General features: G+C 34.6%; 1 protein-coding gene across 2 annotated transcripts in view; it reads left to right on the forward strand.

Annotated features, from left to right (window-relative positions):
* The window catches only part of LOC108536928 (UDP-glucuronosyltransferase 2B30), a 28,948-nt gene extending 16,785 nt beyond the window's left edge, over positions 1 to 12,163 (forward strand). The window contains exons 3-6 of one of the 2 annotated variants that reach the window (XM_017884024.1): positions 4,498 to 4,629; positions 7,335 to 7,422; positions 8,594 to 8,813; positions 11,195 to 12,163. In XM_017884024.1, coding sequence (XP_017739513.1) covers positions 4,498 to 4,629; positions 7,335 to 7,422; positions 8,594 to 8,813; positions 11,195 to 11,480 — 726 coding nt within the window. In that variant the 3' untranslated portion in view covers positions 11,481 to 12,163. The remainder of the gene's footprint in view (positions 1 to 4,497; positions 4,630 to 7,334; positions 7,423 to 8,593; positions 8,814 to 11,194) is intronic. The other variant, XM_017884025.1, reaches the window with a different exon arrangement.
* Positions 12,164 to 12,761: the final 598 nt, after the last annotated feature.

The following is a 12,761-nucleotide window of genomic DNA, read 5'->3' on the forward strand; positions in this document are numbered from 1 at the left end:
TATATATATATATATATATATATATGTGTGTGTGTGTGTGTGTGTGTGTGTATACAAACATATACACACATATATATCACATTTTCTTTATCCACTCATTGGTTAATGGGAATCTAGGCTGGTTCCACAGTTTTGCAATTGTGAATTGTGCTGCTATAAACATGTGTGTATATGAGTTTTATCATATAATGACTTATTTTCCTCTGGATAGATGTTCAACAGCGGAATTGCTGGATCAAATGGCAGTTCTACTTTTAGTTATTTAAGGGATATCCATATTGTTTGCCATAGTGGTTGTACTAGTTTGCATTCCCACCAGCAGTGTAAATGTGTTCCCTTATTAGCACCATGCCAACATCTATTATTTTTGGATTTTTAAACTATGGACATTCACCATTTGTATATCTTCTTTCAAAAATTGTCTATTCATGTTCTTAGGCTACATTTTGAGGGATTACTAGTTTTCTCTTGCTGATTTGTTTAACTACTTGGTAGATTGTTGATATTAGTCTTTTGTGGGATGTGCAGTTTGTGAAGATGTTCTCTAACTCTGTGAGTTGTCTGTTTGCTTTGCTGATTATTTTTTTGCTGTTCAGAAGCTTTTTAGTGTAATTAAGTTCCATCTATTTATCTTTGCTTTTGTTGTCTTTGCTTTTGGGTTCCTGGTCATGAAGTCTTTGCCTAAGCCAATGTCTAGAAGAGTTTTTCCAATGTTATCGTCTACAATTTTTACACTTCCAGGTCTTAGATTTAATTATTTGATTCATCTTGAGTTGATCTTCATATAAGGTGAGAGATGAGTGTCCAGTTTCATTCTTCTACATGTGGCCAGCGAATTATCCCAGCACCATTTGTTGAATAGGGTGTCCTTTCCCCACTTTATGTTTTTGTTTGCTTTATCAAAGACTAATTGGCTATAAGTCTTTAGTTTTATTACTGAATTCTCTCTTCTGTTTCATTGGTCTACACGTCTGTTTTTATAGCAGTACCATGCTGTTTTGTTAACTATAGCCTTGTAGTATAGTTTGAAGTAGGGTAATGTGACACCTCCAGATTTTTTTTTTTTCTTAGTCTTGCTTTGGCTATGTGGGCATCAAAGCTGAGAATCAAATCAAAACCTCAACCCCTATTATAACATCTGCAATAATAATAATAATAAAATAAAATACTTAGAAATATACCTAACCAAGAAGGTGAAAATTCTCCACAAAGAAGACCACAAAACTCTTCTGAAATAAATCATAGGTGCTGCAAACAAATGGAAACACATTCCATGTTCATTGATGGCTTGAATAAATATTGTGAATATGACCATACTGCCAAATGCAATCTATAAATTCAATGCATTTTCCACTAAAATACCATCATCATTATTCACAGAACTAAAAAAAAAAATCTAAATTTTATATGGGTTCTATTCTCATTTTGACCTTTAATGACAAATGTAAGGTCTTATTTTTTGGTTGTGATAATATAGGAATTTCGTTATAAAGGGATTAAGTGTATTGTTAATCCTGCTAAACTTACATGTACATATACATGTCCATTTATTCTAAAATGAGACACTGCATCATTTAGTTACCTAATAGATACATGGTGAAATTCAATGTGCTTACTGATGACGGTTTGACATAATAATTATTATTCCATATACTGTACTTCAGATAATCATGTCAAATTTTTCTCTTTTTCCAAGGGTCTTTTGATCCTTTTCCTCTCCAAATATAAAATAGAAACATGAAATCCTTTAGCATGACAGAAAGTGTACAAAGTATACAGTGACTTTATAAATGTTGTGCAAAATAGCTAAATCAAGCCATAAACCTTCTTTAATGTACACATCAGGGAAGCACTTTATGATAAATGTGGTCCAGATGGACAGAAACCTAGTTGTCTTTGTTGGTAAGAATCATTACTCTTTACTAATTATCACACAAGTGTTCTCCAGTCTAAGGAATGATTTAAATATAAATATTTATATATATATCACTATATATGTATATATTTTATATATGTTTATATAAATCATGACTATACACACACACACACACTGTATAACATTGATGCTAGAGAAATTATAGGAAGAGTTTGTAACAGAATATTTCATACAAATCATCCAGGAATTGATACATATACAAAGAAACACAGAACTAATATAGTGCCAAAGGTTAATAATGTTGTTTTATCATGCTTATAAACCTGTGTTTGTTTACATTAAACCTATCCTACAACACATGTAACAATAGATTGGTATCCATTGTTTAGTGACAGCTACAGAACAACAACCAAAAAAGAAAAACAATCTAATATAAAAGTTGATGAAAGTATGAATAGGTAATTCAAAGTAAAAATGACAAATAACATATAAAAGATGATAAAGTTACTGATGCCCCAATAAATAGAAATAATGCCAATAAATTATTGCTATAAAAATCTCAAATAGAAGAGTCCACATAACATGATGGTTAAAAGCTGGCAGTCTGAATTCAGGTCACTTTGATTCGAATCTCTGAGAAACCACTACACAATGATGTGTGTTGGACAAGGTATTTAAACCTTATTTCCCTCAGCTTTCTCACCAATGAAATGGCAATGGTGGTCACAGTATTATCTACTTCATGGGGTTGTGGAAGGAGGGAATTCACTAACATTGCAAAGCACTAGAAACAGTTTTGTATACATCAAAATAAAATTTGCACTCATAATTAAACAAATCAAAAAATTTCCACAACAATTTTACTGTTGATAAAATTGCATAGTACATGCCAGGCGCGGTGGCTCATATCTGTAATTCCAGCCCTGGGGGAGGCCAAGGTGGATGGATCATGAGCTCAAGAGATCGAGACCATCCTGGACAACATGGTGAAACCCTGTCTGTACTAAAAATACAAAAAACAGCTTGTCATGGTGGAGTGTGCCTGTAGTCCCAGGTACTTGGGAGGCTGAGGCAAGAGAATCTCTTGAACCCCCGGAGGCAGAGGTTGCAGTGAACTGAGATCACTGCACTCCAGCCTGGTGACAGAGCGAGACTCTGTCTAAAAAAAAAAAATGCTTAGTATACTTCAAAAACATGATATGTTTGTAATATAAATTATAAAAATGACAATTCACTATTTACTATTTCAAATGTGGGAATTAAATTTATAACATAAAGNGTGACTCTGACATCATTAACACTAATTTCTTAAGATTAGAAGTCATATTTTTTTTTTTGTATTTTTTTTTTTTTTTTTAGTAGAGGTGGGGTTTCACTGTGTTAGCCAGGATGGTCTCGATCTCCTGACCTCGTGATCCACCCGTCTCGGCCTCCCAAAGTGCTGGGATTACAGGCTTGAGCCACCGCGCCCGGTCTAGAAGTCATATTTTAAAAAATAGTCAGCCATAAGTGGTCTGCAAATAAACATTTGGAATTTTTTTCTTTGTTTTGTAAAGAACACTTAAGAGAAAGTTTTACCCCAATGACTTTATCTGAAATTATTTAACTTTAAAAATTGGCATAGATTGGGGAACACAAGTCAGAATGATTCTCAATAAATTCCAGCCAAGTACGTTTTCATCAAGATTTGTATGTGGTGTGAGTGAGCTACTCAAGAAGGTGACCAAATCTCCTCTGCAGAAAGGCCTGGCAGTCTCTCCCATTCTGGTGCAAGTGCTGCTGCCTCTGAGACACAGCAAAGAGATGATGAGAGTTCCTCACATGCAGTTAAAGATAGTACATCAATTTAACAGTGTGATTTCACGGCAATAGGTGTTCCAGCTAAACAATCATCTGAAAAATATCATCACTCAACTCTCTAACTATATACTGTACAATTCTGTATTATAAATGAGACTCTTAGAATTAATTCATATAAATTCCAAACCACAATAGCAGACTCCAGAATGTCAGTGATTCTTTACCACCACTTTTTACAGTTACTATTTTTTCTTTTTTGAAAAAAGACTGGAAAACTCTGACAAACTTTAAGTGACGTGCAAAGGATTATAGTAAGATAAATGTAGATTTACATAATCCCAGCTGTGAGTAACTTTTCCTCAGTGCTCAGAGTCAGGGAAGTCAACCACTAATGACTTCCAACTAAAATAATTCTGTAGAAAACCTGCGTAAAATAAACATATGTGATTTAGCAGAACAACAATATAGCATTAAAGCCAAGTGGTGCCACTTTAAGGAGCCTACATTAGTACTTAAAATATTATAAATGACGAGTTTGGGTATCTCCCCAAATACTATGTAATAGCTCTATTTCATTTCTCTCTCTCTCACACACACACACACTCACACACTTACACAAATACTCTTAACAAAGGCAACCAATCTCATAGTATACATCTTGCAAAAAAACTGAATAATTGAGTCAGTCAAAAAACATCCTTTACTCCTATTATTCCTGATAGTAGTTGATTTTCTCTTTTTAGTTTGTATACCAATTGTTTCACAGTGCTTGCTGTGCTGATCATCTATTATGATGGAACACGTTCTTTTTTTTTTCACAGGAAATGGAAGAGTTTGTCCAGAGCTCTGGAGAAAATGGTATTGTGGTGTTTTCTCTGGGGTCGATGATCAGTAACATGTCAGAAGAAAGGGCCAACGTAATTGCATCAGCCCTTGCCAAGATTCCACAAAAGGTAAGATACAATGTCTTAATGTTGTGAAAAACTGCTGAAAGAGGCTGTTAAAGTTTGTAAAGAATCCAATTGTAGAAACTTCCTGCCTATAAACTTAGCTGTTGGGAAAGCACTAATTATCTCAGATATTAATTCAAAATCAAAAATATATATGGAAGATACTAAAATAATACAGAGGGTGTTTTTCATTGGTAATTAATTTGGCATTAATATTGTGATCAGGAATAAATATAATTAAGAGTTGCAGCTAAAGCTTTGGTATTATCATGATACTGGGGTCAGGTTAGTGCTATCACCAAATTCTGCCCCTGTGATTTGATCCTTTTGTTTAAGATTTCCTGAGGGCGTTGTACACCCTACAGATGTTAGAAAACATTACATTTTAGTAACTTCACTAGAACAATAACAATAGCAGGTATTTAAAAAGTCTGACATGCATCATGCAGGTTAGTGTTGCCATGTTACCCAGCCTCATGTACTTCCGGTACAATTTGGAGTAGGCCTATTTGAGTGATGTTCAGGGTACTATTCAGAGAAAGCACGGCCTAGGCTGTCAGACAACTAATATAAGGATCTACACAGCCGGGTAAATTTGGAGAAAGAGAAAAAGCAGCCTGCCTTTCTGGACCAGACCCAGCCAATGTCTGAAGTAGGAAGATGAAAGAAAAAGGGTAGAGATGGATCCTGCTCTGAGGGTGGACCCTGTGTAGTATAATATGTGGCCCCACAAGGACACTGCACTGTGAGATTAACAACTCCTCCCAATGGAGGCAGCAGAAGGAAATACAGGAAGGACTCAAGCAGAAGGAAGTCAGGCAGGGGAACAGGTTCAGATGCTGTTTCCATAGAACGTAGTAGGAACATATTTTATTTTATATAGAATAAAATGTGTCAATCACTTTTTAGTTCCCTGTCTGACATAGCCTTGTTGTAATGGCCTATGCTAATATTTTGCCAAAATCCCAAAGTTATTTTAACATGGATGTAACAAATAGAACTTAAGCACTGTAAATTATTTTTTAATTTATAAGGATTCTTTGGGGGTTCCAAAATTAGTAATGTAAACATAAAAATGTCTTGGCTACAGCAGAACATATGAATCTCTGTTGTCAAAATTTTGTAGCACATTGCCTAAGTGTTAGCAATCAGTTGACCAAAATTCAGCAAAATACAATTTTAAATTTATTCAAGAGTTGTATTTTTATTTGTGGTACCAATAGGTTCCTCATTTCTATGTTGAAAAAATATCCAAAATTAGCAATACTGAGAATACTCTGAATTTGTGTCAAAAGCTATCACTTGAAATTTTTCTTGGAAGTAGTACTTGATAATTTGTAATTTCAAAGAAGTTATACATGCTACCTTTGAGGCATTAATTGACTTCTTCCAGGTGGCTTATTTTGTAGACTTGCATTTTTATCAATCAAAGACATCAAATTCTATTTAAATAACTTATAGACAAGTAGATATAAGTGAACTACTTCCCATATTACTCAAAAAAGAATAAATTAATATTAAATTTGGTAGATGAAAACTCATAAAATACATAACACAAAATAAGCATATAGGTCATTAGTAAGTTATTACTGATTTTTCACACTAGAATGATGACTACCTAAAATTTTCAATGTATATAATTATTAAAATTGTTTATCTTTTTAAAGTTAAATTCCATTTGTTAACTTTCAATTTCATGGGAAATGGGGGTATTTGTTACATAGGTAAATGTATGCCTTGGGGATTTGTTGTACGGACTGTTTTGTCATGCAAGTAGTAAGACTAGTACCTTTTAGCTATTTTTCCTGATCCTTTCTTTCCTCCTAACCCCCACCCTCCAATAAGGCCCAGCGTATGTTGTTCCTCTCTATATGTTCATGCATTCCCATCTTTTAGCTTCCACTTATAAGTGAAGGCATGCGGTATTTGGATTTCTGTTCCTGTGTTTGTTTGTGAAGGATAATGGTCTGCAGTTCACTTATGTTCCTGCAAAAGATATGAACTTGTTCTGTTTTTGGCTACATAATATTTCAATGTGTACATATACCACATTTTCTTTATCCAATCCATCGTTGAAGGGCATTTAGATAGATTTCATGTCTTTGCGAGGATAAATAGTGCTGTAATGAACATATGTGTGCATGTTCTAATTTATAGTCCTTTGGATACATACCCAGTAATAGGATTGCTGTGTTGAATAGTATTTCTGCCTCTAGGATTTTGAGGAATCACCACCCTGTCTTCCACAATGGTTGAACTTACACTCCCTCCTACAGAGTACAAGCATTTCTTTTTCTATACAGCATCACCAGCATCTGTTATTTTTTGAATTTTTAATAATGGCCATTCTGACTGATGTGAGATGGTATCTCTTTGTGGTTTTGACCAGTGATGTTAACCTTTTCTTCATATAGAGGTTTGCCACGTATAGGTTTTCTTTTGAAAAGTGTAACAACTCTTTTGAATACTTGAACTTTTCATTGGTAATCTTATTTGTCTAAGCTACAATTTTGAAAAATCATGATTTCCTTATATACCTAACTAATTATAAAATTAAGGAAATGAAATGCGAGTATTCTATTCACATCAGTCTGAGTAGTTCTTGTTACTTAACATCCCTTGTTCTCATTGTTAATCTCTTTAGAGTTCTAACATTCTATACCTTTTGAGCTCCTCTCATAGAATAAGAATTTTCTTCTCTGTAACAGGTTCTGTGGAGATTTGATGGGAATAAACCAAATACCTTAGGACTCAATACTCAGCTGTACAAGTGGCTACCCCAGAATGATCTTCTTGGTAAGTCTCTGGAGAACAAATATTGAATATATTAGTAACCGATTATTAGAGTGTTAATAGTCGTCACGAAACAAGCCTATTGAACATTTGTTATGGAAAAAACTTAAAAATAAAATGAAACTTCTCTATATTTATTTTCCAGTCCTAGGGTGAAAAGAATAAACAATAATTGTTGGCATTTTATGGTAGGCACCCACATTCTTTATGATCAGGGTATCTTTATTTCAGGTGTTATTTCCTCTCAGATAATTTTTCTGGCATTTCCTGGGTTGTCTTCCTTTCTCATATTTCTACAACTTTACTTTCCTCTTCTGTAGGGTTGTTTCAGATGTCACTAAAAATAACAGCTCTTCTGCTACCACCATGGACACTGCATTTTGTGTAGGATTAAATCTCTAATCTTAATCGAAAAGTGTTGACACATTTCATAATGAAGTGTGACCTGTCCTTCCTCAATTCTAGCACCACCACCACCTCACTGCCTGCTGCCTTGCACACCCCACATATCACACTCCATGACTGTACTTAAGAGAACACATTCCAGCCAGACAAGGTGGCTCACGTCTGTAATCCTAGCACTTTGGGAGGCTGACGTGGGTGGATTGACTGAGCTCAGGAGTTCAAGACCATCCTAGGCAACATGGTGAAACTCAGTCTCCATTAAAATACCAAAAATTAACCGGGCATGGGGGTTTGCCCCTGTAGTCCCAGCTACTCAGAAGGCTGAGTAGGACAATTGCCTGAACCCAGGAAGTGGAGTTTGCAGTGAGCCAAGATTGTACCACTGCACTGCACCCTGGTGACATAGGGAGATTCCGTCTCCATTAAAACAAAACAAAACAAAACAAAAAACAAGAACACATTTCTTACATGCCCATCCCTTTTCTGTGCTTTTTCCTTTTTGCACATTGTGTTTCCTTATCTAAATTTCACTTTTTTATTAGTCCAACTGGCAATCTTGAATTATTTTTTTCAGTCTGAAGTTGAACACTCTACATAGCCTTCACTTACATCTACAGCAGAAGTAGGTGCTCCTTCCTCTGAAGTCTGAAAACAATTTCATTTCAGTTCAGTGTATTATCTAGGAAACACTGCCACATCCAGATTCTTCCATTGTGCATTTCTCATTTTATTCCTATGAATAATTTTGCTAAAATTCATCCAATCCTAGGTCATCCAAAAACCAGAGCTTTCATAACTCATGGTGGAGCCAATGGCATCTACGAGGCGATCTACCATGGAATCCCCATGGTGGGCGTTCCATTGTTTGCAGATCAACTTGATAACATTGCACACATGAAGGCCAAGGGTGCAGCTGTTAGTTTGGACTTCAACACAATGTCGAGTACAGACTTATTCAATGCACTGAAGACAGTAATAAATGATCCTTTGTGAGTATAACTTTTTCTTTACTTGGTGGTGTTTTTAGATAGGTTCTCTTGTCAGTAGTGAGTATGACTTTTATCCCTTATATAAGAGACTGATTTTGAAAGAATTTAAATGATTTAAACAATCTGAAATCTGCTTTCATTTTTGAGTTGTTATTTAAAAATTTTATTTGAACCACATGCATTTAACAAATAACCAATTATTGAAATAATTTTCTACACAAAAAATTTTTTAGTAATATGCATAGTAAGACATTTTAAAATAAATTTGACATAATCAATCCACAATAGAAAGGAAGGATAAACTTGAAGTCATATAATAAAATATTTTAATTCAATATCTAAAATGCCTCAAAGTACATCTGTTTTCTCACTGAAAATTTATTTTATTATTATTATTGTAACAGACTTGATAATTTAACTTCCATAGCATAAAACCCACCTACTTAAAGTATAAAATCCAAATGTATTTAGTATGCTTACAGTCATGAAGCCATCACTATTATATAATTTTGGAACATTTTGATCAACATAAAAGAAACCATAATGGTATAGAAGTCACTTCCCATGACCCCTTAGCCATAGGCTAACACCAATTTGCTTTCCTTCTCTATCGATTATTCTCTCTACATATTTCATACAGATTGAATCATACAACTTATGACATGTAAATGACTTCTTTCAAAGTGTAATTTTGTTGTTTTATGGTTTTGACTTTATGTTGTGTGTATTAATATTTCATTTCTTTTACAGCAATATATCTTATAATATGGGTATGCCATATTTTATTTGTCTCTATCATGATCTGAGAGATAGGTAAATTGGTGTTTTCACCTCACAATAATGCTCAAGATGATCTTACCTTTTGAGTTGTCTCATGTAGTGTGTGTACATTTATTTTATGTGTTTTATACTTAAATTTGCATTTTAGAAGCCATATAATGTATTTTAAGATTCTAGGCATCAAATAATTTAAAATAAACACAAAAAATAGAGGAAATCCTAAGTGTTCTATTATAATGTGGCAAGGAAAAGCCTCTCTTATCAGTAACATTTAGAGGGTTGCCTCAAAAGAGATAGAAGCATGCCTTGGGTTGTTGCATGAAAGACGACTCCAACCGTGGGTAGAGGGGACACAATGTGTAAGGTGCTAAGATGGGAGCTTAAAGAAAATATAAAAGGCCAACGTCCCTAGAAGACCTAGTGTGCATGGGAAAGTGTTTGGAGAAGAACTTGCCAGTGTCTGATATTGGAGGATCCTGAGGACCTAATAACAGAGTTGGATTTTATTCTTGATATGATGAAAGTTCGGGCAAAAGTCTTAATCAGGGCAGTGTCATAATCTGACTTTTATTTAAAAAAAAAAATCATTCCAGCTACTGGGTAAGAAACAGTAGGGCGCAAAAGATTAGAATAGAAGCAGAGCTCATGGCTATGAGGCATTTCACCCACGTGACATAATTCATCTTTAGAAACTTAAGGATGATAATTCTCAATTTGTATTTTAACTATATATCTTTCTCCACTTAAAATGGCTCATGATGTTGAGCATGATTTTATATGTCTGTGTGAGACCTAGAGGAGTGTAATTGTATATTTCATAAGACAAAGAATAAATGCCTAAGCTATGGGTACCCTTTTCTTCATGATGTGATTATTTCACATTGCAGCCTGTATCAGAACATCTCATGTACCTCATGAATATTGACACCTACTATGTACTCAAAGAAGCTAAAATTAAAAGAAATAAAATTGCTCATATGTTCTCTACCTCAAATAATTAACTTTCTCACCTGAACTTCCATTTTACTTTAAAATATTTGTCAATTATGAAATCCAATTTAAAATCCAAACTTTCTATGATCACTCACGTTAAAATACACAAATTCTATGTCAATTCTATTATATTTACTTTGAATCATATGATACTTGAAAACTTTTCATTGACTTGATATGCTCAGGCAAATTAAGTTATTTTTTTTTTTTTTTTTGAGGGGTTTCACTCTGTTACGAGGTCACCAGGCTGGAGTGGAGTGCAGTGGTGTGATCTTGGCTCACTGCAACCTCCCCATCTTGGGTTCAAGTGATCCTCCTGTCTCAGCCTCCCAAGTAGCTGGAACTACAGGTGTGTGCCACCACGCCTGGGTAATTTTTTTTTTTTAACTAGAGACAGGGTTACACCGTGTTAGCCAGGATGGTCTTGATCTCCTGACCTTGTGATCCACCTTCCTCGGCCTCCCAAATTACTGGGATACAGGTGTGAGCCACCACGCCTGGACTAATTAACTTACTTTCTTTTTTTATTTTTTTTAATTTATTATTATTATTATACTTTAAGTTCTAGGGTACATGTCAATGTTGATACCTTTATGTTTATCATTTAGATATAAAGAGAATGCTATGAAATTATCAAGCATTCATCATGATCAACCAGTGAAGCCCCTGGATCGAGCAGTCTTCTGGATTGAATTTGTCATGCGCCATAAAGGAGCCAAACACCTTCGGGTTGCTGCCTACGACCTCACCTGGTTCCAGTACCACTCTTTGGATGTGATTGGATTCCTGCTGGCCTGTGTGGCAACTGTGATTTTCATCATCACAAAATGTCTGTTTTGTGTCTGGAAGTTTGTTAGAACAGAAAAGAAGAGAAAAGAGATTAATTACGTCTGAGGCTGGAAGCTGCAAAACCCGATAAATGAGACTACTTCAATTTATTACAACAAGAAGAGGTCGTGATACAAGATCCCTTTCTTCTTGTCACAAAACATCTTTCAAAACTTGCCTTTTCAAGTCTAAATTTCTTTTTTAGAGATTTAGTACCTGTTTAACCATTAGAAATATTTCACTTCAAGGAGGAAAACATTAGGGAAAATAAAATGATATAAAGTCATATGAACTTATATTGAAGTTTATTGAGCTTATATTGAAATTTATTGTTTGACTTCACAGTTTATATGAAAAAATGTACTAAACTTAATTACATATCACACACTGTACATGGAAGCAAGAACATTAAGAAGTACGCTGACAGTATCAATACTGTTTTGCACATACTCAGCATATTTTGGATTCATTTCATGCAGGGTTGTGTTGTTTTAACTGTCTCTGAGGAAACAATGAAATAATTAGATTGTATAAATAGTCTCTCTCTTCCTCTTGATACTTTGAGATGAGTGGTGCTGCTTGGCTTTTACTGTGCATCCAGCTTCAGCGTCACTTTTTTTCCTAAAAGGTATGATAAAATGCTTGCCATTTTAGAGCTTCAGTCATTTCCCAGTGGAAAGTATGTGAAATTAGAAATACAGCAATTCATACCTGGTTTCTACCACAAAATAAACTAATTTTACAATGTGTTTGGTTTTTTGAGCCAATTCTATTTTCTGGTCATTTAAAACATTCATCTGTTTTAAATTTTTTTTTAGTTATTTCAATAGTTTTGGGTGACAGTTGGTTTTCATTACATGGATAAGCTCTGTAGTGGTGATTTTCAGATTTTGGTGCACCCATTACTCAAGCAATATACACTGTACCCAATGTGTAGTGTTTTATCCCTCACCCCTCTCCTACCTTTCCTTCTGAGTTCTGAGAGTCCATTATATCATTCTTATGACTTTGTGTCCTAATAGCTTCAGTCCCTCTTATAAGTGAGAGCATACATTTTTTGGTTTTATGTTCCTGAATTACTTAGAATAATGGTCTCCAACTACATCCAGGTTTATTTTGTCTCTTTTGATGGCTGAGTAGTATTCCTATATATATATGTGTGTGTGTGTGTGTGTGTGTGTGTGTGTGTGTGTGTGTGTGTGTATTCATCCCCAATGGGTGGATAAAGTAAATGTGAGATGAGTAAATGTGGGGGGATAAAGTAAATGTGAGATGAGTAAATGTGAGATACACACACACACACACACACACTCTCATATATATATATATATATATACACACAATGCA

Source organism: Rhinopithecus bieti, unplaced genomic scaffold (assembly GCF_001698545.2).
Source record: "Rhinopithecus bieti isolate Rb0 unplaced genomic scaffold, ASM169854v2 scaffold_14002, whole genome shotgun sequence".
Classification (NCBI taxonomy): domain Eukaryota; kingdom Metazoa; phylum Chordata; class Mammalia; order Primates; family Cercopithecidae; genus Rhinopithecus; species Rhinopithecus bieti.